We start from the raw sequence: 27,713 nt of genomic DNA on the forward strand, positions 1-27,713 counted from the left end.
AGAGTTTGACATGGCCCTATAGGTCAGGCATAGGTCACCTCTGAGCAGATGGTAAGCGACTGAGAAGAGCTGGAGCTTTTTTAGTCATGCTTCATAGGGTAATTGTTTAAGGCCCTTAATCCTCTTAGTGAGGTACTTCTGTGGTCTTTCTAGTTGTTGCAGGTGTCTAGTGAGGTACATCCTAAATGGGGCATTGTACTCTATTATGGGCCTAATGAGTGAGGAGTAAAGGGGCACAATCACCTCCTTGGATCTGGATGAGAAACCCTTTGTGATCAGGTGTGCCACATAGGAGGATTTCCTGACCGTTTTGGCTATGTGGTTATCAAAGGAGAGCATACTATCTACTTGGGTACCCAGGTCCCTAATTATGTCTTCTGTACTTAGTGGATTCCCATCTATGTGGTAGTTTTTAGGTACTTTATTTTTCCCAGATGGGATTACTATGCATTTTTTGGCATTTAGCTTGAGGCCGTGACTTTGACACCAGGTATTTGTCTCTGTGAGACCCTTTTGCAGGATGTGCACCCAATTTACAGTCATCTGCGAACTTGGTTAGCCACAGTCCCTCCGCCTTTGCCTGTACTTCGGAGAAATATATACCGAACAGGAGGGGTCCCAGGACTGAGCCCTGTGGGACTCTACTTGTGACTGGTTTAGAGTCAGACATGGCGCCTGCCAGTCTTACCGTGTGGGTTCTGTCTGAGAGCCAGTTGGCAACCCATCTCATGACATGGGGGTTGATATTTAAGCTGGTGAGTTTGTCTATGATTCCTGAGTGTGGGATGGTGTCGAACACCTTAGTGAGGTCCAGATATGTTGTGTGGACCACCTTCCCTTCATCTATGGCCTTGGTGACTGTTTCGAAGAAGTCAACCAAGTTCAGGAGGCAAGATCTGCCTTTAACAAAGCTGAACTGGGTGGGGTCCAGTGTCTGGAGGTTCCTAATGTCCCTGTTAATGAGCTCCATGATAATGCGTTCCATGGCTTTGCAGACCAAGCTAGTCAAGCTTATAGGCTGATAGTTCCCAGGGTCAGTTGTGGCACCACCTTTGTGGAGTGGTACGACTGTGCTTAAACATAGGGATATGCTTAAACACACATGCATACACACCACACACACACACACACACAGTATATTTTATATATATATATATATATATATATATATATATATATATATATATATGGGTCTCATTTATATTGTTGAAATTGCACTCCGCCGAATTGTAAATAACTGAGACCAGATGTTTGAAAGACCAGTTATTCAAACAATCACTATCCTGAAACACACAACACCAAAATAACACATACAAACAAAAAACAACAAAACAAAATAGTCTCAAACATTTTTGCAGGGGGCAAGCCCCCCCTGCACCCCCCACACCCCCTGCTAATTATATATACCAAGTCCGAGATTGCACTACAGTGGTAGAAACAGTATGTTTCCCGATCATCACTATACTGCAATCTCCATTTAAAACTATGGACGCTATACAAATGTAGAAGCGGTACAGTGTACCATAAGGTACACAGACACTGAGTACTGGAAATAACAGCTTCGTGTTAACTATTTCAGTGGAACAAATGTCAGTGAAACAAACTTTCAAATATCTCAACTTTTGAACATCTGGTCTCGATTATTTGCAATTTGGCGGAGTCTAATTTGGACCATCTAAATGAGAACCATAACCATATATATAAACACACACACAGAGATACACGCACACACACACACACACACACACACACACACACACACACACACACACACACACACACACACACACAAATGCACACTAAACTTGACAGGCCAGAGCATAAGCCCTTAAGTAGATACTCCTGCTCAGCCTCTGTTACGGCACTTATACATCAGGACAAATTTCCCTTTCCTCATGGGATGTTTGAGGCAGCTTTCAGTCACTCTTCTCTCTTCCCCTGGCTGACTCCACTAGCATGCAAAGTTGTTATTTGAACCTCAGTCTCTGATGCTGCATCTGGGATAGATCCATCCACAGCACAGAGGTGGCTACCTTTTTGTGTTATATTTGTTGATAAATAGAAAACTTTGGGTTCCCATGCTGTTCTACCTTTTCCAAGCAACAATATTAAAAAAACAAGTAAACAAATAAATAACATGTAGCATCAAATAATGGAGGTGTAACTGTACAGTGGACTCAGTTTTAGTTGCCACAGATCTCAGCAGAGGGGTCAGAGAACAAAAATGGTAAGTAGCAGCACTGGGTATTAAACTGCAGGACAGTGGGTTTAATATCATAAACAACACGGCCTGATGCTGATGGAATGGGCGACATATCAGGAGCAATAAGGCTGTAATTAACAAGAGGTGCAGGGTTCCCCACTGCGGAATGAATCATGGCCCCATGTAATTTGAGCTGCTATTCCACAAACAAACAGAGACTATGTCACTTACCAAAGCCCATGAGGATGAAGGATCCCACCACCATGATAATAGTCTGCAAGGTATCAGTATAAATCACAGCAGCCAAACCACCTAGAAGGAAAGAAAGCATAATTTATTTCCTGACCATTTCTTTATTATGATTCATTTTATGGATAGTTGTATTTTTGCATCAGTTTCAAGTATCAGAAGTACTTAAATTTAAGTTAAACTAAACATGGATTAAAAATAATTAGAGTTAAGAACAATAAATAATAATTCAGTTCAACTAACCTTATAGCAGTCACAGTGTTGGCCTGCCTATCTCAAACAGATACTTATGCAAGTCAGAAAGAAAAAGGCAATATGTTTCAGAGCATCCTTCAGCTGTTTTACAGCTTTTACTTCTGCATTGCAGAAGATGCTTAGAAGATGGAACAATGTTTAGTGCTCCTTCTGTATCAACAATAACACGAGCAAAAAAAAAAAAAAAAATTACAAACCCTCCCAAAAACTGCAGAACACTAACAGTTAATACGAAATGAAAAGGGAAATGAACATGATACACACCGTGATACACACTGTCATACACACCATGATACACATTGTGATACACACCGTGATACACACTGTCATACATACCATGATACACACAGTGCTGCACACCTAGACACACACTGTGACACACACCGTGCTACACACCATGATACACACTGTGACACATACCATGATACACACTGTGATACACACAGTGCTACACACTATGAAACACACAGTGCTACACACCATGATATACACTGTGATACATACACACCATGATACACACAGTGCTACACACCATGATATACACTGTGATGCACACAGTGATACATGCTGTGATACATACTGTGATAAACATCATGATACACACAGTGATACACACCATGATACACACTGTGACACACACCGTGATACACACTGTGATACACACTGTAATACACACCATGATACACACAGTGATACACACCATGATACACACAGTGCTACACTCCATGCTACACACTATAATGCACACTGTGACACATACCATGATACACACTGTGATACACACCATGATACACACCATGATACACACAGTGCTACACACCATGATACACACAGTGATACACACCATGATACACACAGTGCTACACACCATGATATACACTGTGATGCACAGCGTGATACACACTGTGACACACACCATGACATACACCATGATACACACCATGATACACACTGTGACACATACCATGATACACAACGTGACACACACCATGACACACAAAGTGACACACACCATGATACACACTGTCATACACACCATGATACCCACTGTCATACACACCGTGATACACACAGTGCTACACACCTTGGCACACACCATGACATACACCATGCTACACACCATGATATACACTGTGATGCACACTGTGATACACACTGTGACACATACCGTGACATACGCCATGATACACACTGTGACATACACTGTGATACACACTGTGACACACACCATGACACACACTGTGACACACACACCGTGATACACACCACTCACTGTGCAGACTGATACTGAATACAAGTCACTCAAAAGCACCTTTCATTTGAAGGAACACATCTAAGTGTCTGGTAGTAACACATATTGGCCAGTCTACTGTAAATTATGATTTATTGTGGGTTATTCAAACACAAGGATGTACTACTGAACAATGGAAGATAGCGCTTCCTAGAATGTTGAATGCAACAAGAAATGAAAAATATTACTTATTGGAGTTAATGTTTCTTCTCAAGGACTATTTGTATGTCTTGTTTTCAGTATGCAGAAATGTTGTATCCTACTGACCAAAAGCCAACAACTGTCTTCTCTTGATGTTTTGAACTGAATGTTTTGTGCTCCCAATGAATGACATATCACAGTAGCTAATCTATTCATGGATATACCTATCCTACAAAAGTATGTTTGGGTTTTCTTTACCTTGGCATCCTTCCTGTGTCCTGATTCTGGGCTCACCTTAATTGTTAAATCTATGAAGATGTGGGACCAGGGAGAATATGGGGCTACAACAAGGTGGTGTTTTGCACAGTGCTAAGGCACAGCAGGGGAGGTATATTCTGAGATTAAGGAAAATTAGCACTTTGTTACACATTTGAAGGATTGCAAGTAGTCTATAACCACCTTCCCAGTAGAAGACATAAGGACTATATTTTCATTAGAAAACTAGTATTGTTAGAACTTTCTTTGCATACATACAGCACAAAGGTTTATAAATTAGCATCTCACAATATCAGTGAACACTAACAAGAAGTGACCCCAAAAAAGAACTCCACTCTGCAGAAACTTTATGAAACTATTTAACTGATATCATGTTTACTGTCTTCCCACAACAAAAATGACACAATGGCCAAGGGATGACCATGTGGCTGGGTTGCAGACATCCAGAGAGCTCAAGCTCTGAGGCACCCATAAGTGATTGTGAGGTTTCATTGTACACAGATGTCTTCAACTGATATCCACCTCAGTGATTTCAGTGCCTGTAAGTGATGAGGCTTTGTACTTCCTGCAGAAATCATGACTTCTACCTTATTAATCATGGATGACAATAAGCATGGTAGAGCTACACCAAGAATTGCACTTGCTGGTTTATGTTCAGATAACGTATAGCTTTTAAGAGCCTGCCTTTAAAGTACTGTTTTCAAAAACATTTCATCCTGGGAGTCTGGATTAGGGTTCTAAGGCTTCTAGTAGCATATCCTGTTAATCTGAATAAATCAGTTAACTGTATGAATGTTCCTGAGTCACCAACACTTTCACCCTTGTCGGGTCTTTATCAGATCCAAGTTATATACATCGGTAACAAGTAATCAATTTTCCATATAAAAGCCATGTAAATTACAAGAAAGGCTTTAATCCAGGAGCACTTAAACAGAACACATTTAATGACAGTGATGGGAACAGTGGCACGTACACAGTTTGATCACATTCAATGACAGTGATGGGAACAGTGGCACATACACAGTTTGATCACATTCAATGACAGTGATAGGAACTGTGGTACGGACATAGTTTGATCACATTCAATGACAGTGATGGGAACAGTGGTATGTACACAGTTTGATCACATTCAATGACAGTGATGGGAACAGTGATACATACACAGTTTGATCACATTCAATGACAGTGATGGGAACAGTGGTATGTACACAGTTTGATCACATTCAATGACAGTGATGGGAACAGTGGTATGTACACAGTTTGATCACATTCAATAACAGTGGTGGGAACAGTGGTATGTACACAGTTTGATCACATTCAATGACAGTGATGGGAACAGTGGTACATACACAATTTGATCACATTCAGTGACAGTGATGAGAACAGTGGCACGTACACAGTTTGATCACATTCAATGACAGTGATGGGAACAGTGGCACGTACACAGTTTGATCACATTCAATGACAGTGATAGGAACTGTGGTATGGACATAGTTTGATCACATTCAATGACAGTGATGGGAACCGTGGTACGTACACAGTTTGATCACATTCAATGACAGTGATGGGAACAGTGGCACGTACACAGTTTGATTCCATTCAATGACAGTGATGGAAAGAGTAGTACGTACACAGTTTGATCACATTCAATGACAGTGATGGGAACAATGGCATGTACACAGTTGGATCACATTCAATGACAGTGATAGGAATTTTCGTACGGACATAGTTAGATCACATTCAATGACAGTGATGGGAACAGTGGTACACTGACAGTTTGATCACATTCAACGACAGTGATGGGAACAGTGATACGTACACAGTTTGATCACATTCAATGACAGTGATGGGAACAGTGGTACGTACACAGTTTGATCACATTCAATGACAGTGATGGGAACAGTGGGACGTACACAGTTTGATCACATTCAATGACAGTGATGGGAACAGTGGTACGCTGACAGTTTGATCACATTCAATGACAGTGATGGGAACAGTGATACGTACACAGTTTGATCACATTCAATGACAGTGATGGGAACAGTGGGATGTACACATTTTGATCACATTCAGTGACAGTGATGGGAACAGTGGTATGTACACAGTTTGATCAGATTCAGTGACAGTGATGGGAACAGTGGGAGGTACACAGTTTGATCACATTCAATGACAGTGATGGGAACAGTGGGATGTACACATTTTGATCACATTCAGTGACAGTGATGGGAACAGTGGTATGTACACAGTTTGATCAGATTCAGTGACAGTGATGGGAACAGTGGCACATACACAGTTTGATCACATTCAATGACAGTGATAGGAACTGTGGTACGGACATAGTTTGATCACATTCAATGACAGTGATGGGAACAGTGGTATGTACACAGTTTGATCACATTCAATGACAGTGATGGGAACAGTGACACGTACATAGTTTGATCCCATCCAATGACAGTGATGGGAATAGTGGTATGTACACAGTTTGATCACATTCAATGACAGTGATGGGAACAGTGATACATGCACAGTTTGATCACATTCAATGACAGTGATGGGAACAGTGGTATGTACACAGTTTGATCACATTCAATGACAGTGATGGGAACAGTGGTATGTACACAGTTTGATCACATTCAATAACAGTGGTGGGAACAGTGGTATGTACACAGTTTGATCACATTCAATGACAGTGATGGGAACAGTGGTACATACACAATTTGATCACATTCAGTGACAGTGATGAGAACAGTGGCACGTACACAGTTTGATCACATTCAATGACAGTGATGGGAACAGTGGCACGTACACAGTTTGATCACATTCAATGACAGTGATAGGAACTGTGGTATGGACATAGTTTGATCGCATTCAATGACAGTGATGGGAACCGTGGTACGTACACAGTTTGATCACATTCAATGACAGTGATGGGAACAGCGGCACGTACACAGTTTGATCACATTCAATGACAGTGATGGGAACAATGGCATGTACACAGTTGGATCACATTCAATGACAGTGATAGGAACTGTCGTACGGACATAGTTAGATCACATTCAATGACAGTGATGGGAACAGTGGTACGCTGACAGTTTGATCACATTCAATGACAGTGATGGGAACAGTGATACGTACACAGTTTGATCACATTCAATGACAGTGATGGGAACAGGGGTACATACACAGTTTGATCACATTCAATGACAGTGACGGGAACAGTGGGACGTACACAGTTTGATCACATTCAATGACAGCGATGGGAACAGTGGTACGCTGACAGTTTGATCACATTCAATGACAGTGATGGGAACAGTGATACATACACAGTTTGATCACATTCAATGACAGTGATGGGAACAGTGGGATGTACACATTTTGATCACATTCAGTGACAGTGATGGGAACAGTGGTATGTACACAGTTTGATCAGATTCAGTGACAGTGATGGGAACAGTGGGAGGTACACAGTTTGATCACATTCAAAGACAGTGATGGGAACAGTGGTATGTACACAGTTTGATCACATTCAATGACAGTGATGGGAACAGTGGGAGGTACACAGTTTGAACACATTCAATGACAGTGATGGGAACAGTGGTATGCACACAGTTTGATCACATTCAATGACAGTGATGGGAACAGTGGTACGTACACAGTTTGATCACATTCAATGACAGTGATGGGAACAGTGATACGTACATAGTTTGATCACATTCAATGACAGTGATGGGAACAGTGATACGTACACAGTTTGATCGCATTCAATGACAGTGATAGGAACTGTCGTACGGACATAGTTAGATCACATTCAATGACAGTGATGGGAACAGTGTGACGTACACAGTTTGATCACATTCAATGACAGTGATGGGAACAGTGGGACGTACACAGTTTGATCACATTCAATGACAGTGATGGGAACAGTGGTATGTACACAGTTTGATCACATTCAATGACAGTGATGGGAACAGTGGTACGTACACTGTTTGTATTTTTATTTCTGATTAGTGCTGTTTACTCTTTGTTGGAGTGACTACAAAGTCACTGTGTATCTGACTGATAATCAGTGTGCTAGTATAACGTTAAATAACAATATAAGCATCTAGGACTGTATTTTTGTTACATTACTGTAGTATATAACAGATATCAGTGAGACTAAACTCTGTGTGAAATGCTGTGATGGAAGAGGGGAGGACTGTGCTAGTTAAAACTCAAAAATGAACGCTGCTGCTAAAGGCAGATAAATATATATGCATATGTGTGTGTGTGTCTATATATATATATCATACCTCCCAACCTGTAAACCCAAGAATTCTGGGCAAAGCCAAAAACAGAGGGTGAATAAAGGCCCAAAATTAGCAACACAATTTAAATATGGCTCTTACACCTAAAAATTTGCTAGAATAACAGGTTTTGCATTAGCATGCATTTTCTGAAGGATTTGAAGTCTGAAACTAAAATGTATTATTTAGTATTGTTTAGTGACTTTAACCCTCAGTGATTTGCCAGAAAAAAAAATTATGAGGAACACATCAAAAATATGAGTCAAAAATCTGGACATTCTGTGAAAATTACTTGAAAGGTATGATGTGTGTGTGTGTGTGTGTGTGTGTGTGTGTGTGTGTGTGTGTGTGTGTATATATATATATATATATATATATATATATATATATATATATATATATAGACCAGAAGCGCAAATTTCAAAATCCGATCATCGGGAGTTTGACGTTCGCGCTTCTGGTGTTGCGGTTTGGTGGAAGGACAAGTAAGTGTCTATGTTTAAATGTGTTGGTTAGGGGTTTAGTGTGTAAGTGTATGTTGTGACTGTGATGTGTGTGTGTGAGGGAAATGTAGGTGTGTGGTGGTGGTTTGTGTGTTTGTGTATGTAGTGCGACCTTGGAGTTGGAATATTTAGATAGGGTGAGGGGTGCAGGGGGGCTTGCCTCTCTGCTTGTCTGTAGTTTAGGTTTGCGTGTTTGTGTTCTGGGGGAAGGTGTGTGTATGTGTATGTGTGTGGTGTATGTTGAGTGTAGTTTTCGGTAGTTTGAATTTCACGGTTTTGATGTTTCGGTATTTTAATGTTTCGGTTATTTAGTCTCAGAATTTTTGGCGTTGGTAGTTTGGGTTTTCGGGATTTAGTAGTGGTTCCATTTATATATATATATATATATATATATATATATATATCTATATATATATATATATATATATATATATATATTTATATATATATATATATATATATATATATATATATATATATATATATATATATATTTATATATATATATATATATATATATATATATATTTATATATATATATATATATAGAGAGAGAGAGAGAGTTATATGATATTTGATCACAGGTTTATTTTAGTGACAGAAGTCAACATGTGATAAAAATTATCAAAACTATATTTGATTAAAAAGTCATTCTAGGTGGAAACTCAGTTTAACATCTTATAAGACAGACTCAGAAGTGCAGCACCCATTATACAATACAAAACAACCATATTTAGTGAGAATAGAACCCACAACCCTCTTTTCTTCCAGGACCACAGACAAGTGGGCAATTTGTTGCACCACTGACAATGAACTGTTTTTTCTGGTCCTTTTTAATTTTTTTCAGGTGTCCCATGTTTATTATTTTGTGATGATTGTTTTGGGTATGTTTTTGTGAAGATTTTCATTTTCTGTGGCCTGAAATAGCTAAGCTAGCTGTCTGTTAAAATGTGCCAGTTATTTTGGATTTGTTGTCTTTTTTATGAAACACACAATAAATGCAGCTTGTGTGTATTTTTAAATATTTGACATTTGCATTATTTTGCTTATTTTAACCCTTTTATGTTTCCAGAGTGTTGTTCTGCACAGCACGGGTGTTCTACTGTCCATGATTTTTTTATTGTAAGTGGACAATCTTACTTATATTTTACCTCAAGACAGTTTGAGGGTCAGCTGACTACTTTGGTGTGTGTGTGTGTGTGTGTGTGTGTGTGTGTGTGTGTGTGTGTGTGTGTGTGTGTAGGGGTGTTAGCTCCTATTTTCTTGAAGTATGCACCAAATTCGTATTTTCTTTTGTAAAAGTGTTTTGCATATGTGTATTTTGAGATTATTATGAAATGTCCATATTTCTGCTTGCATTCTTTAGGGTTATAGCTGAAATCTACTATGAATGATGTCAGGTAGCATTTCATTGACTTGAAACTAAATGAAATGAAAATATATAAAATCTTGACAGATCACAAGCTGAAAATGATATTTCCAAGGATGTAAAAATACAAAAAAATATTTTTTCTTTTTTTTTTTAATCATTGGCATGACCCCTGCATCCTTCTGTATGGGAGCAAGTCCTACACCTCTAAATAAAATATATACTAACTCCAAGATTACACAAATTTGGAGAAAAAGGAACTGAGTTGGAAAAAAAAACACAGAATATTCTCCTTTTGCTTCTTTTCTGAGTGCAGAAACTTAGTTAAACTAATATGTCGGAGTGTGAGATGGTATGGAATGCCTTTACAAGATGCAGATATGCAGTGTGCACTGATCTGCCCTCATCATTGCCTTGGTTGCTTTATTCTAAGAAGTCGAGCAGATTAACTATGCGGGACCTACCCTGGATGAATCTGAACTGAGGTGGGTCAGGAAGCTGTATGTTACTTATATCCCTGTTTGCTAGTTCCATAGCGATCCTTTCCATATCCTTATAGATGTCATTGGTTAGTCTGTTTTTACCTGTTTGAAGTCCAACCTTTGTGCAAGGGAATGCTGTCCTCCATTCATCCGGCACAAAGACTGTTTTGAGGCTAGTTTTGAATAGCTAACGAAATTATTTCAGCTAACCATTAGGTAATCTATTATGTTATCTGGTCCCACAGATGTAGTACTACTACTGGCTTTAGATAGTGCCTTGAGAACTTGTTCTTGGGAGATTTAAGAAGGGACTCCTATTGACGACTGGATGGGTAACTGTAAATTCACCCCGGGGGATCAACCTGTGTCCCTCTTGGACAGGGGCAGTAGGTGATGATCGTAGAAATAAGGGCAGGACTTGGCTAGGCTTGTAAGGGCTAGAGCCATTAGCCTAGTAACTTGCTATGATCCTAAGTAGATGCAGGTATTTGTTCTGAGGATATTTGGGTGAAGAGGGACAATATTTGGGGGAAGAGGGAGGGAAGTCACAGCTGAATTTGTCTGACAGTAGATGTCCTCAGTCTGAGTATACTATCTCTCTAATTTTTTTCTTGTGAACATTGTATAATTTTTGTATAGCTTCTACATTTCTCATTTGTCTTGGGATATCGTCTACATTATATAACTTCATTTTTACCTCACTTATTATCTTTCTATGTAAAGTTTTGCTCTGACCTGCATTCCTTCTGTTAAACTTGTTACATTTTTGCTTTATTTGCTCTTAAATAATTGCACTTTAATTTGTAATCTTGTGGAGCTTTTCTCCCTGGGTCTCCACTGAAAAATGGGTTTCTTCAACCCAGTCGGACACTACCCGGTTAACAAATGTAAATAAATAAAATAACTAGATAAATAAAAGAGTATGTGATATTATTTAACCTCTGTACAGTGCTGGACATTGTTTCTGATATTCCCAACATGGATAAAGAAGGCATTGTGGTTATCATGCATCTATCTTTCATCTGGGTAGCTAGTGTTCCCTCCTATCCGGCTTTGGATGATTTGATCAAAATACAGAGGTCCTTGTTTAGTTTAGCAAGAACATGTTTTGGCTTCTTGAGAGTTAGATTTATTTTTTGGGCAATGATTTTTTGGTATCATAGAGATGTTTATATCAGGGTTCTACCACAGATATCTATTTTTGAATTTGGCATTGTATTTATTTCTGTGGTAGTGAGAGATTTCACATAAGCAGTGGGGTCATCAAGGTGCTTTTGAATTTAGCAGGGTCATCATTCAGTTTTAGTTGATTAGCCTTTGCATAACCTCTGAATACACAGGTATTGGAGGATGCAGTAGTGTAGCTAGGGTGGGGCAAGGGGATCAACTGCCCCAGGCAAAAGTGTTGGGTGGGCACAATTAGCTGACTTCTTTTTAATGCAAACCAGCTTTTAAAAGCTGGTATTGCATTTGTGGTCAAGCCTGAGCTCTGCAGAGCTCCATGTATGGTCTAAACTGCATCAACTACTTGGTACATTGTAGCAAGCAGTTTTCTACAGTTTAAAAGTATTTTTTAAACTAAAGCATGAGTGCTGTAGCTCTCAGTGCAGGCAAGGTATAAACTGTAGCAATTAAGCAGTTTAAAAAGAATATTTTTTTGTTAACTAAAACATGAGCAGTGCAATGCTCAATGCAGGCAGGGTATAAACCGTAGCAACTGTTTGCTATGTTGGTAGAAAATAGGTTGATACAGTTTAAAAGTGGAATTTTTTACGGAATATGCTGAAAGAGGCTTGGAGGCAGAGCACAGAAACATGACCTAAATGGCTAGGGTGGGAAGGCATCAAATGGTTGGTGTGCCAGGAAAAGAAACATCCATTTTTTTTTTCTTCAATGGAAGAAGTGGCCTGGGTTGGGAGGTGTTGCTCTAACTATAATAAGTCAATCTCTTACAATGTAGTGCTCGGCTTATTACAGTGTAATGATTTTTTTTGTTGCTCTTCACTTGAAGAGCTGTGGGAGTGGGACGCTAGTTCATTGTACCAGCCCAAGGTGCTGGTTGAACTAGCTATGCTTCTGGGAGGATGCTTCAGGCTTCAGTCTTAACGTTAATCTGACTGATTTGTAGTCCAGTTTGACTAGGTGGAGGTTACAATTGGTGGGGAGTACAGCTACTGCACACTGGTGAGGACCAAGTCCAGGATTGTATCACCCCTAGTTGAGGTGTAGAATAACTGGTCCAGAGAGTTATTGTTTATGAAATCCGGAAATCTCTGGGCATACATGTATGTCTCTCAGTTTATGGAGGGATAGCTGAAGTCTCATAGGAGAATGGTATTTGGCTTAATTCTTAAGGACTCCCTATGAATTAAGGTCTGAGGGGGGAAATAGAGGGGGGCCTATAGTTAGCCATCATGTGATAAGGAATTTTGTTTATAGTAAGTTGGAAGTGAAGGAGTTCCAGTTCATTATCTTGACCTGTGTAACATGCATTGAAACCCTGGACTGAATATGTGCTTTCACTGGGCTTGAACCTGTCTTTGTGTCGATACATATGTCTGTTTTCCAGGGTAAATAGTACTTGTAGGCTGTGGTGTTTTTTTCTTAAGACTCCTAGCACTGAGCAGCAATAGTGTAACATTGTACAGATTCTATGTAGTTATTTTGAAAGCTTTATAAGATTAACATTATCTAAAAAAGGCACTATGGTTGTGGACAAGATTGTAGCCAACATACAGAAGCATTTGGAGGTGCAGGCCATCCTTGGCAAAGCTGTTAGGACTGTCAATCCTCACTTTCCATGCTGATATATATTGTACCCCCTTTGAATGACACCAGAAACTAAGCCAATTATCCTTTGCTCAGGGCAAGGTTCCATACCTGCCTCAGACACATATTCCAGGATCTCCATCATCTCTCTCATTCTTATATGGTCCAGGGATGTATGCCTCAAGTCATTTACACTGACATGTACAATAAGTGTGTCATATGTGTATCTGTGGTGCAATGCCTTTAGCGTTGTGTGGTGCAGTAAATCCTGGTGCCTGTAACTGACTGTGAACCTCTCCTTGCACAGCCAGGTGAATGGCACGTTGATGTGTCTCGTTATAGAGTCATCTATAACTAGGATATTGGATTGGGTGGTAGTTTGCCTTATGGGCTTTTGACTTGACACATTGTGACTCTTGGATGTATGTTTCAGTGTGAGTGCTGCCTCCACTGTGTGCTTGTGAGATTTCTGAGGGGACTTGTTTTTTAAATTACATTTAGGAGGCCTTTGTGGTTTACGTAAGTTACTTTTAAGAGCTTCTTCTTTGGTATTTGTGCATGGAATGTAGATCAAATTATATTATAGTATGGTGTTACACACATTCAGGCATGAATCATGAAAAATTTATTCTATCCTGTTGCACAACGAGATACTTGTAAAATGTGTATTATAACTTCTGGATTTTGTGACTGTCTTTGCATAGCTGCACTGTAATGTGCAATGAAGCTCTATTTGAGTGTCATTGAGTCTAACATACCTAGTGAAAAAACTTTTCTAGGTTAATTAAGGTACCATGTAAGGGAGCAAGCATACATTACACAGAAGCATAATTGGACTTTCCCATTGCCACTCTCACTGACAGCACAGCAGATAGTGTTGTCGCTTCACAGCAAGAGGTTTCCTGGTTCAATTCTCAGGTGGGGCGCCGTCTGCATGTCTGCTCTGTGTTCATGTGGGTTTACTTTGGATGCTTCAGTTTCCCCCCCACATTCCAAAGATGGATTGGACACTTCAAATTGTCTATAGGTGTGAGTGTGGCATGGAAGAATACCTACAACAGGGCTAGCCACCCAGTGGTGTGAACCTTGGCTGTAGATGGTTGTCACTGTCGAAGTGACACCTGAACACCTTCTGCAGATATGGAAAAGCGGTTGTGGATGGACTTTCACTGATGTTTAGCTTGAGGAACTGCGAACATGTGCCAGGGAGGCACATTTTAGCACTATCAATAGTATGACATTATTCACATACTACAGTTAATCCAGGTAAGGCTGCATACCTGCACAATGTGATTGGGGCTGTTCTTATAACTTAGGAACATGTGTGTAGAGCACTGGGAACACAGATGCCACATTTATGACAAGCATCTTCTGTGTTGGTGTATATAATGCTGACCCTACATGCACAGGCTTTAAAGGAATAACCAGCCAGACAAATGACTGCCCCATTGAAAGATTTTCATCTATAAGTACTGGGATTATAGTAATAAACTCAGAATATATTCCTGCAGATTTCTCCCTGTGTTATTACTGGAGGCACTTGGATCTGCCCCAGGGAAAATTATGTTCTTTGATAACACAAGGTCAGAGTACAGATAGATTTTAACGACTTGAGCAAAGTACAAATGACATTTTTTATGGTGTGGCACAGTGTAGATAAAGCTTTTATCTTGTATTTTTCCAGGATGTATATTTTTATTTAAAATGTTATTTCATTTGGGTCATCAGAGCATTCTTCCCTGTAGCTGTCTTACCTGCTGAGATGAGTAAACGGAATATTTTATTACAGCCAAAAAGAGTGGAGTTGAATTGTATTTTTATATGTGTTGACGTAGAGAAGGACCAAGTGTTAGGCCTAGGTATCCAGCCAGGCTAGGTAGCCTTGTACATTTTTGCTGTATGACCAAAAAAATTACTTTAGTTTTCTTACCATTCAGGGAAAGATGTTTGGCTTGTAGCTGAATGGAAAATTTGTTGAGAGTTATTTAGAGCTCCCTGTTGAAACATCAGCATTCGAAATGCCTAGTGCTGACAAGCCAAAAAACAAAGACCGAAAACACAAACAAAGAGCAAATCCTGAAAATCGCTTTTTTCATTTAAACATCTTTTTGCAGGGGCAAGGCCCCACCTGCACCCCCACAACCCCTGAATTTATATATACAAACTTTGAGATCGCCATACCTTAGAGAAAATAGAATATTGTAAAAAAAGGCATCTCGGACTTATGTAGGTAAATCTGTTCCTTCAGGATTCAGGCTATATGTATTTTGGGACTCACTGTAGCTGGTCCCGACATTTCAAACGGTTACCATTATTTACAGATTATTTCAGAATTCTGACTGTTTTTTGGTAAAAAACTGACTCAAAAAATTCTTGGTTGCCCACCGTAAAGAAGTAAATTTGATTGATGACTGCCATTGCATAGCTCTCAACTGTACAGATTTTCGCAGAATGTCCAGATTTTTGCCTCATAATTTTGGTCCATATTTCATAAAATTGTGTTTTTTCTGTCAAATTAGTGGCAACTCATTAAAGACTGAATTTAGAAAATAAAGACATACATTTGAATTTCAGACTTCATACATTTCATAAAATTCATGCTTATGTAAAACCTGTTATTCCAGCAACTTTCTACGTTTGTAAGAGCAATATTTAAAAATTGCCCGTATTTTTGGGGCCTTGTCCCACTTTTACTTATGGCTTTGTCCAGATTTCCTGCTCTAAGAGGTTGAGAGGTGTGACTGCTAAGAAAAAGGTGACCAATGAAAAGACTAACTAGGATGGGGTCTACAATTGGGCCTTGGGGACATGTAATAACATAGGCTGAGGGAAAAAGAAGGAATTGTTGTATCTAATGGTGAAGGTCCTTTGAGATAGATAGCAGCTTGAGATCCAACTGATTGCTGAAGGACCAAAGATACATTCAGCTAGAGAATCCAACAGGAGTTTGTGGCTGGCACCGTCGACTGCCATAGTGAAATCTGTTAAGAATTGGCCAGTTATTGTCTTTACTGTTGTTAGTGTGCTGTCATGGCATTAGCATGGCTTTCAGGGTAAGTGTTCCCTCGTAGGTTGCCATAATGATGATGGTGAGAGACAGAGTATTTGTAAATGAAGCTGGTGATTTGGTAATATATGGCACGTTCTAAGAGTTTTGCAAGATGGTGAGCAGTGATATTAGCCTGAAATCAGTCACATGATGGGCTGTGGCACTTTAGTCACACAATGTTAAATTTTGGGACTTCAGATTTTAAGCACATATTATTGGCTACGGCAGGGAATTGTTTTTATGACAGTAAAACTAACATTTTTATAGATTACTGCTTACTTGGTTTTACAGTTTACTGCTGATCAACTCCATCATACTGCTGAGTTAAATATAAGCTTGTCTACAGTAGTTAATTTCAGATTTTGAGGTTTCTGCTCCTATGATATCCCCTGAAACATGGGAATTCATCCTTCCAGATAATTTTTTTGCTTCATGCAGAAACTCAAACTCAGTAAAACATTTGAGCATGATTCTGGGGTTGAACGCAAGAATCCCAGTGCTAGAGTTGTCTTATACATTGTGATGATCCTGCTGCAATGAAACAGGTTTTCTACGGACAGAAGGCCTGCCTGATATATTACATTTCCCTTTAAGAATGACCCGTGACAGTAAAGAAGGCAGTAAGGCTCACCTGTGATGGTGCAGATGGCAGTAAGACTCACCTGTGATGGTGTAGAGGGCTGTATGACTCACCTGTGACAGTGTAGAGGGCAGTAATGGCCAGTAGAGCTACAACAGCGATGTAAATGTTCAGTCCCAGTGCCTCTCTGATGAAGATCGCCCCAGAGAACATATCAGCCTGAAAGAACAAAACAAATCAGTTGCTTTAGCAGCTATTTTCAACTATCTTTTATTGTCTGTTTTATTTCAGGATGATTTTTTTTAAACAAATCACTGCTTATCTCAATACTCTGTCAATTTCAAACCGTGATTATATCACATTAGTATCATATATATAATTATGATGAACTCTGACAGTGAGACATTTGAAGAAAAAAAGGGGCATAGCACAGGGTAGCTGGAAATGAGGTGATTCAAAACTGTATTATTTCACTGAGATGGTGGAATGTTGTGAAACACATTTCACAGCATGCAGTGGTACAGAGAAACTTATTTGAAAGGGTAAAAAATACTCAGAAAAGAGACAAAGAAACGGAGCAGGAGTTGTGCACAGCGACATTTTTAACATTCAGGCAGACTTGATACACGTCATCAGTTTTTCACCTTTATGTGTGCCTACTGTAATACTGTAAATATCCAAGTCTGGATTTATGCTTCTCTCATATCTTCCCCACAAAGTGAACACATTTGCTTTGGAGGAATTTATGCTACATTCAGTTGACTGTAGTTAAGAGAATGGCCTTTCATTATACTTTTTCTTAATGGTTGGATAAACCCACATCGGCTTGTATTCCATAGTACAAAGATGTGCAGTGGGTTGGGTTCTCTTTCCTCCACTGCTGTGTGACCGTGGAATTGGTATACATAAGTAAGATAGTTGAGAGAAGAGAAATTCATCACATGGGGAGTGCAGTGTGACTTACATCCCCCTGCAAAAAAAGATTTTTTTTGTACTTTTGAGTTATGTTTAAAAATTAAAAAAAAAAAATCAGTGAGGTATAACTCATAGTACAGTGACTCATCTGAACACAAATAAAGTATCCTGGGGAAAGTAACTTATTATCACTTTTGAAGGGGTGAATTACTAAAATAATTATGCATGTGCGCACACACACACACACACACACACACACACACACACGCGTGCGCACACACACACACACACACACACACACACACACACACACACACACACACACACACACACACACACACACACATATGCGCACACACACACACACACACACACACACACACGTGCGCACACACACACACACACACACACACACACGCACACACACACACACACACACGTGCGCACACACACACACGTGCGCGCACACACACACGTGCGCACACACACACGTGCGCACACACACACATGCGCACACACACATGCACACACGCACACACACACACACACACACACACACACACACACACACACACACACACACACACGCACGCACACACACACACGTATACGAACACTTGCATTGCGATGCTTATATAGCCAAATCAGTTACAGTGGCAGGAATCATTAGACAAAATTGATATCATTTATGGCTTAATTTTTTGCATAGCTTCCATTGCGCACGCTAGGAATTCATTATCCTCTGTAAAGTATAACTTAAAAGAAATAGAGATGCAAGGACATTTTGTGCAAAAAAGTTGCTTCCTTTTATTTTTCCAAGCTCCCTGCTTTGGATACAGCCTTGTAGATGAAGGCTGTGCCACTTAAGGAGCATTGTGACATCAGCAACTAATCTGCTCTATGTGGAAGGGTCTGTGCCGTGTCTTCCAAAGTACAGCAATGTTGTTAGTGTGCAGCCAAAAACCACAAGCCTTCTGGTTAGTTAATGCAATGAATAAAAGGAACTTATTTACAGTGAAATAAAAAAAAAAAGTTCAAGACAACAGACATTGTCACCTCCAAGATGAAAATGTGCAGCAATTGCATGCGCACTTTTACAAAAGAAAAAAATATTTGGAATATCATGTGCCATTGCAAAGACTCCCTTTTTTTGCAAGGTGATAATAGGAGGAAAACAGTCTGAAGCCTGGTAACAAAACAGTCAAGGGTCTATAGCAGAAACCATTAAGTGCATACTCGGATAAGAGTATATGTGTATTCTTGAGGAAAATAGGGTGGAGAATGAGAGAAATGGCTGTCACTTTTAGGCACTTAACAGAAGCAGAGGGGATTTTATATGAGGAGCATCCAAAAGCCCAAGCCTGGTGTCACTAGTCTGCAAATATAGTTTCATACAGAACTGAATGAAGAATGACCAGAAACCTGTACGTACTGAAGAGATTGCTTCTAGGTTAATACTAAACGAATGCTAGTGTTATCAACAAGGACACAGATTAAAGGCTGAAGTATGACACGTGATGCTTTGTATGTCAGACATTACTTTAGCACAGTTTGCCATAGTAACAAGGCAAAAAAATAAATAAAAACATAACAGGAGCAAACTTTGTTCTGTGACATTTTTAGATCGGACCAACGTACACATATGATTAATCATTGTCTTGGCCACTAGGAGGCATCCACATCAAGGTCACTGCAGAACATTGAAGAATCTGTTACTTTTCTGTGTATGCATCTGTGCATGAAAATATAGCGTGCAGCTTTAAAAAGATAGCAAGCCCCCCAATAGACTTTTGTTCTATTCATGCATAAAACTCACACATGCATACATACAAACGCACATGCCCGTGTGCACACACACACACACACACACACACACACACACACACAGATATATATATATATATTAAACAGAAGCATAAGTAGCCTGGTGCGGAGGGATTCTATTTTGGGTGTAGAAAGTGTATTACAGATTATACACTACAAGACCGTGGGGAATACCTGTCATGTCTGCAAATGGAAGCTGGTATTCTACAAAGGACAAAAAGGCAAGAGGTTTGTGGGATGCTGTGATTACAGGAAATGAAAAGAATGTGCTATAAAGTGTAGAATGCCTATATAGAATATACTGCAGGGTTATGAGCAGTATATGTTGACTACGTTTGTGCTGAAAAATGTAAATGGACTGTATAAAATATCTAGAATAAAGCAGATGGTATGAACACAGCTACAGAAAATGTATAATATACGCTATGTGGTTGGCAGTCATGTCCTAAACACAACCAGCAGTGTGTACTGTAAAAATGTGAAAATACCAGTAATGAGCATAGATGAGGATTCCAAGGATATTAGAACAGCCATAAGGAACAGAAAAGTCTACACTGTAAGGCAGTGAGAACACCAGTAGGGAACAGAAAAGTCCACACTGTCAGGATATAAGAACACCAGTAAGGAACAGAAGTCTGCACTGTCAGGATGTGAGAACGTCAGTAAGGAATAGAGGTGTGTTTTGTATGATTATGAGAATACCAGGAAAGGACAGAGGTGTGTATTCTAAAGATGCGAGAACACTAGTAAGGAACGGAGGAGTATATACTTTAAGGACGTGATAATAGCAGTAAGTAACTGAGGGGAGTGTACTGTAAGGATGTGAGAATACTAGTAAGGAATTGATGGGTGTGTACTGTAAGGATGTGAGAATACTAGTAAGGAACTGTGGGGTGCGTACTGTATGGATGCGAGAACACTGGTAAGGAATTGAAGGGGTGTGTACTGTAAGGATGTTAGATTATTACTAAGGAACTGAGGATTGTGCGCTGAAGGATGTGACAATACCAGTAAGGAACTGAATGGTGTGCACTATAAGGATGTGAGAATACTAGTAAGGAATTGAGGGGTGTACAGTAAGGACATGAGAATACCAGTTTGGAACTGAGGGGTGTATGCTGTAATGATGTCAGAATACTAGTAAAAAAACTGAGGGGTGTGTACTATAAGGAAGGATGTGAGAATACTAGTAAGGAACTGATGATTGTGTACTATAAATATGTGAGAATACTAGTAGGGAACTGAAGGGGTGTGTACTATAAGGATGTGGGAATACTATTATGGAACTGAGGGGTGCTCACTGTGAGGATGTGAGAATACTAGTAAGGAGCTGAAGGGGTGTGTACTGTAAGGATGTAAGAATACCAGTAAGGAACTGAGTGGTGTGTACTGTAAGGATGTGAGTACAACTGTAAGGAACTGAAAGGTGTGCACTATAAAGATCTGAGAACACTATTAAGGAACTGAGGGGTGTGCACTGTGAGGATGTGAAAATAACAGTAAGGAACTGAGGGGTGTGCTATGTAAGGATGTGAGATGACTAGTAAGGATCTGAGGGGTGTATTTTATAAGCATGTGAGAATATTAGTAGGAAATTGAGGAATTCGTATTGTAAGGATGTGAGAATACCAGCAAAGAACTGAGGGGTGTGTACTATAAGGATCTAAGACTCCCAGTAAGGAACTGAAAGGTATGTACTGTAAGGATGTGAGAACACTAGTAAGGAACTGAAAGGTGTGTACTGTAAGATTGTAAGAATACTAGTAAGGAACTGAGGGGTGTGTACTATAAGGCTATGAGAATACTAGTAAGGAATTGAGGGGTGTGCACTGCAAGGATGTGAGAATACTAATAAGGGACTAAGGAGTGTGTACTGTAAGGATGTGAGAATACTAGTAAAGAACTAAGGGGTGTACACTGTAAGGAAGGATGGGAGAATACTAGTAAGGAACTGAGCGGTGTGCACTTTAAGAATGTAAGAATACTACTAAGGAACTGAGGGGTGTATACTGTAAGTTGGGAAAATACTAGAAAGGAACTTGTCACTCGTCCTTCTCTAACATAGATGACAAGCAGGTGGGGTATTTCGTTTAGAGGCTTTAATACATAGAAACACATCAGGATGGATAGCAGCATCATAAAATATAAACAAACTGGTTAACAGACAGATCTCACATACATAAATGCTTACATCTCAATGGCTTACTACAAAATGGCAGTCAGACTTGCACGTGCTCAGTATTTATACACTTGTTCAAGCCCTTGGATAGCTTCTTAAAGGTACAAACACACACATTGATCTACATCCTCCCTGTTGAAAAGATTGCCCTTTGTAAAAACAATATCAGAGTCCGACATGTATTACTATTGACATTAGAAACAAAACACAATGCTCATGTCCAAGTTGCCATGTATCTGTTACATGGCTTAGAGATACAACCAAATCTCATAACATAACTATCTGGACTGAATTTAGCAACAGGGACACTCTTTGGTGAACAACTCATATCAGGAACCTCTGGATTCATCACAGGAACAGGAATACTCTTTGAACTTCCTCAAGAATTGTAACACCGGACAACTCACTCTTTCTCACAGGCTATGTGCTGTGGCTTAGGCTCGGACACCGGTCTCAGATGTTTCCGATTCCATCTAAACTCTGCTCTTTGTGATTCTGGGTTAGGTGTTTCTCAAACAGATTGGTTTTCACTGACCTGTTGTTCTTGACACATGGAACCAACAAATGACTACTGACTGGTAGTGTGGTTCTGGTTTGCCTCGACAGAAGTTTCTGAGCAGGTGAACCAAGATGTTCATCACGAGGAACATTTCTGAGACATAAGAGATTCAAGAAAACATCACTATTATCTCATTTTGACTTCTCTAGTAACTGTTTTGCACTCTGAACTGCACATTCTGCCAAACCATTTAACTGTGGGTACTCTGGGCTACTTCTGACATGAGCAAAGTCCCATTCTTTGGCAAATCCTTTGAACTGTTGGCTTGTAAACTGTTTGCCATTATCAAAAATAACTTTGTGTGTACTACCATGCACTGCAAAATGACATTTCATCTTAGTAATGACTGTACTGGATGCTAGATTAGGAAGTAGGTCAATCTTGAGCCAATTGGAGTAAGAGTCTACTAAAACCAAATAATGATGACAATTCCACTCGATAATGTCGGCAGGTACTGTCGACCAAGGTAGTTCCACAATCAGGTTTATCTGAAATGGTTCCTTCTGTTGATGTGACTTAGTACTAACACACGGAACAAGATAAAAGTGCTCTCTCAATGCCTTGTGACACAGAAGGCCGAAATACTAGTTCTCTCGCCCTTCTTTTGGTAGAACAGTACCTGGGTGACCACAATGCAAGATAGTAATGTACTCTTGTTGCAAGAACTTTGGAACAATTACTTTTGGATCTTTCATAATGATACCTTTGTCAGACAAAATTTCATCTCTGTATGCAAAATAAGGTTGCACTTCTTGAGGTAAACTAGATTGCTTTGACGGCCATCCTTGTTTGATAAAGTGGTTGAGCCTTTGTAAAACTGTATCTGTGGCTGTGTGATCTCTCAGCTCATCAAGATGTGTGGAAGAAACATTTGTCACTTCCATGACTTCAAAATCAAGATTCTCATTCTCATGTAGTTCTGTGGTGTTTCTGGGTGATCAGGATAATGTATCAGCAAGATAAAGAAGTTTGCCTTTCTTGTTGACAAGACTGAAATTATACTTTTGCAATCTCAGCATCATACTTTGCAGTCTGCCTGGAGCTGAATGCATATGCTTTCTCAACATACTGACTAGGGGTTGGAGGTCTGTTTCCATCTGGATAGGTCTACCATAAACATAATCATGGAACTTCAAACATGCAAACACATTTGCCAAAAGCTCTTTCTCTATCTGGACATACTGCATTTCAGTTTGGGTAAGAGTTCTTCATGCATAGGCAACAGGTTTATCCTCTTGTAGAATGACTGCACCAAGACCAAATTTTGAAGCAGCACAGGAAAGTGTTACTGGTTTGTGAACATCATAGTATCTGAGAGTTGGTGGACTAGCAATTCTCTGTTTCAAGACGTCAAATGCTCTTTGGTGTTGCTCTAACCAAGACCAGGATACATCTTTACATGTCAGCTCTCTGAGTGGTGCTGATATTTGGCTCAAGTCAGAATGAAGTTGCCTAGATAGTTACCCATGCCAAGAAAATGTTGCAGGGCTTGAACATTGTCTGGAGCTGGCATGTCAAGAATAGCTGTTTGCTTAGAAGGGTTTGACTGTAAGCCTGAACTGGTAAATAAATGACCAACATAAGTAATTCCTGTAGCCCGAATTTGCATTTCTGTGCATTGAACTGAAGATTCAGTTGACGCGGCCTTTCCAAAACTTTTCTGAGGTTTTTGTCATGCTCAGCTTCACCATTACTTTCAACTAATATGTTGTCAACTATAATAGAACAAGGATACCCAGAAAAAAGTTGCTCCATTGCACGTTGAAAGACTTCACTTGCAGAACTTATCCCAAATGGCATTCCCAAAAATCTGCACCTGCCAAATGGAGTACTGAACGTAGTGAGCAATGATAATTTTTTGTCAAGCTGGATTTGCCAACATGAACTCTTTGCATCTAAGACAGAAAAAACAGTGCAAGTTGGTATCAAGGCTGTGATTTCTTCAACTGTACGCATTGGATGATGAGGTCTTTTCAGTGCTTTGTTCAAATCACATGGATCAATACATATTCTGATATCATCTGAGCTTTTCTTATGAGCTACCACCATGGAAGATACCCATTCAGTTGAAGTTTCAACTGGACAAATCATACCTTGTCACACCATTTTATCTAGCTCAGCTTTGACTTTGTCCTGCATGGCTATTGGAACTTTTTGAGCTAGCCTGATCACTGGACTGACATCTGGATCTAACTTCATGGAGTACAGAAGTGGAAGCTTCCCTTATTTGTCTTCAAAAAAATCAGCATAGGTAGAAAAAATGCACAGGGCAAAATTAGACTAGTGGCCTTTCAAGCTAACTTGGTGGACTTGCTTATTAAATTAAAGCAGTACCATTTTCAAACTCTCTCTGAGCCCTAATAATCACTGGAAGTGCCTCTTGACCACATAAAATAATAAGTCGTAGCTTCTTCCAGCAGAGTAACATGAAAGCACTAATGAGCTTTCAGTTTGAATTTCTTCACCACCACTAGCAACAAGCTTCGCACTCCTTACCAAGTCAAGCCTTTCACCATGACACACACTAGCAAATGTTTCTGCTGACATAACATTGCACTTAGAACCTGTGTCAACTTTGAGCTCTGTGGGTTTGCTATTTATTCGAACAGTACAAAATCCTTCATTCTTTGCCCTTAAATCTAGTGCACTATTTCATGAAGCACTGACACACCATCAACATAAAGCGTAGGGTGGCTGGCAGCTCTCTAATTTATCAACTCGTTTCTTAAAATGTTCCCTTTTAATAAAAGAATGTGGGCCTTTTGATTTACAAAACCTTTTGAAATTATTCCATTTATTGCAGTTATGGCATTGCTGACCAAAAGCTAAACATTTCTCCCTTTTAGATTCGTGATTTCTATCACAGTTATGACAGCTGTCAATAAAACTAGGATGGGGCCCATGCTTTGAGTTTGCTGACTCACTCTTATGCTTCACTGAGACTGAGTGAACTCTGGAATTTGCTGAAAAGTTCTGGGGTTTACCAGCAAGTGCTGCAGGGGCTACAGTTCCTGCCATGTGCTTAGGCCTGCTTCTTTTAACTACATGATACATACTATCAACATGAGCTTTATCACTGTGCCTTTTTGAGCTGTTCCCATTTGTAGGTATATTTGTGCGATTTTCTGTGAGCTCGTATATCTGACAAATCTCAGTGGCCTTATTCAAAGGTAAATCACTGTTATGAAGCAAAATCTTTCTCACAGCATCATCTTTAATACCACACACACACAAGTCTGTCTTATCAACTCATTTCTTAAGTCACCAAATCTGCACATTTTTAGCTTTGTTTTTCAAGTCAGTTATATATGCTGCAAAACTTTCTCCAGGCTTTTAATGTTGTTTGTCTTTTCCCGGTTAGGCGTCACCACAGCGAAACTCCTGTCCGCTAATTACTGGTAGTTGATTTTTATGGTGCCAAGTTGCCAGCCTGACAACCAAACTTCAGCGAAGGCATGCCCATTCACACATGTCTTTCGGAGGCCACTCGACCGCGGGGAGGACATGCAGACTCCACACAGAAGGCACTCCAGCCGAGAAACGAACAGGAGAACCTCTTACTGTGAGGCAACAACGCTACCTCTGTACCACAGCAGCTTATTTTCACCAGGCTTTTACTCCCTTGTATAAAATAAGTGCCTTTCCATTGTAACATTTGTTTGAGGGTTACACATTTCTCTAAATTTATGATGTGAGAGTGTTCAATCTCGCCTTTGTTCTTACACATGGGTTCGGAGCCGATCCTCGCAAGCTCTGCATCGAGAAGAAGCTCGAGGACATCCAATACCCACAATCCCCCTCTGCCTTTACCTCAGATCTAGTTTGCCGCTGCTGCATACGCATCGCTGGAGACTAGCTCGAGGCTTTACAGATAAGATTTTTATCTATTCTGTTTAAATTTCAAAAATTTTCTTTCAATCTAGTTACTTAAAGTATAAGAGTTAGGTGTGTGAGTGGATTAGGAATTCTCGGTACCTTGGAATAAGTTTAACTTAGTTAACTTTCGGGTATAGAGTTTTTCGGGGCCTACCACCCCTACTTGGACACTTGTGACTAGAAACTTGTTGTAGTCTTGCTTTTTAAGCAGTTATCACCGGATTTGACACTTTTGACTAGAAACTTGTTGTAGTCTTGCTTTTTAAGCTATTATCAAACGGACTTTTTATTACTGGATTTGACACTGTTACTGAATTTGACTTTTACTGGACTGGACTGTCTCTTTCATTTGTCAATATGTCTGAGAAAATAAAATCTGGCTTCAAACGTTGTCAGTGTGGCCAAAAGATGTCGGTCACAGACAACCACAGTTCCTGTGTCTACTGTCTTGGCCCTCTCCACTTACAAGAGGACTGTTCTATTTGTCACTCTTTTAGTGGGAGGGTCATGACAGATAGGCGCAGGAAACTAATGGATAGAGGATTGTTGAAACCCTCTTTCCAGGAGGCTCTGGATGCTTCAGACCAGGCATCCAAGTCGGAGGTCAAGGCGCCGGAGCCAAAGTCACTTCGGTCTAGTTAGATCACCGGTTCCACAGACTGTTCAACTGTTGGCAGTTTCGAGCCTCGAGTCTTGGAACTCCACCGACTCTGTCGAGGTCGGCTCGTCTTGATCCTTCGACTCGTTCTTCTAGGCCCCTTTCCGACACCGGCGTGGACCGTGTAGTGCAGAAACTGATGGAGCATACGGCCCTGTCCAAGCTTATCTCGGTCTCCTCTCAGTTGATGTCGAGACTTGAAGGCCTGCCACTATCTCCATCTGTTCCTCCTCCGAGACCTGTCCAGTCTT

The 27,713-nt window shown here is 39.9% G+C and overlaps 1 protein-coding gene across 1 annotated transcript in view; it reads right to left on the reverse strand.

Annotated features, from left to right (window-relative positions):
- The window catches only part of SLC5A1 (solute carrier family 5 member 1), a 555,407-nt gene that overhangs the window by 158,912 nt on the left and 368,782 nt on the right, over nt 1-27,713 (reverse strand). Inside the window, exons 6-7 of the mRNA XM_044068862.1 lie at nt 17,565-17,670; nt 2,435-2,515 (exon numbers count right to left, since the gene is read on the reverse strand). Coding sequence (XP_043924797.1) covers nt 2,435-2,515; nt 17,565-17,670 — 187 coding nt within the window. The remainder of the gene's footprint in view (nt 1-2,434; nt 2,516-17,564; nt 17,671-27,713) is intronic.

Source organism: Protopterus annectens, chromosome 4.part0, assembly GCF_019279795.1.
Source record: "Protopterus annectens isolate FY-2018-M chromosome 4.part0, PAN1.0, whole genome shotgun sequence".
Lineage (NCBI taxonomy): Eukaryota > Metazoa > Chordata > Ceratodontiformes > Protopteridae > Protopterus > Protopterus annectens.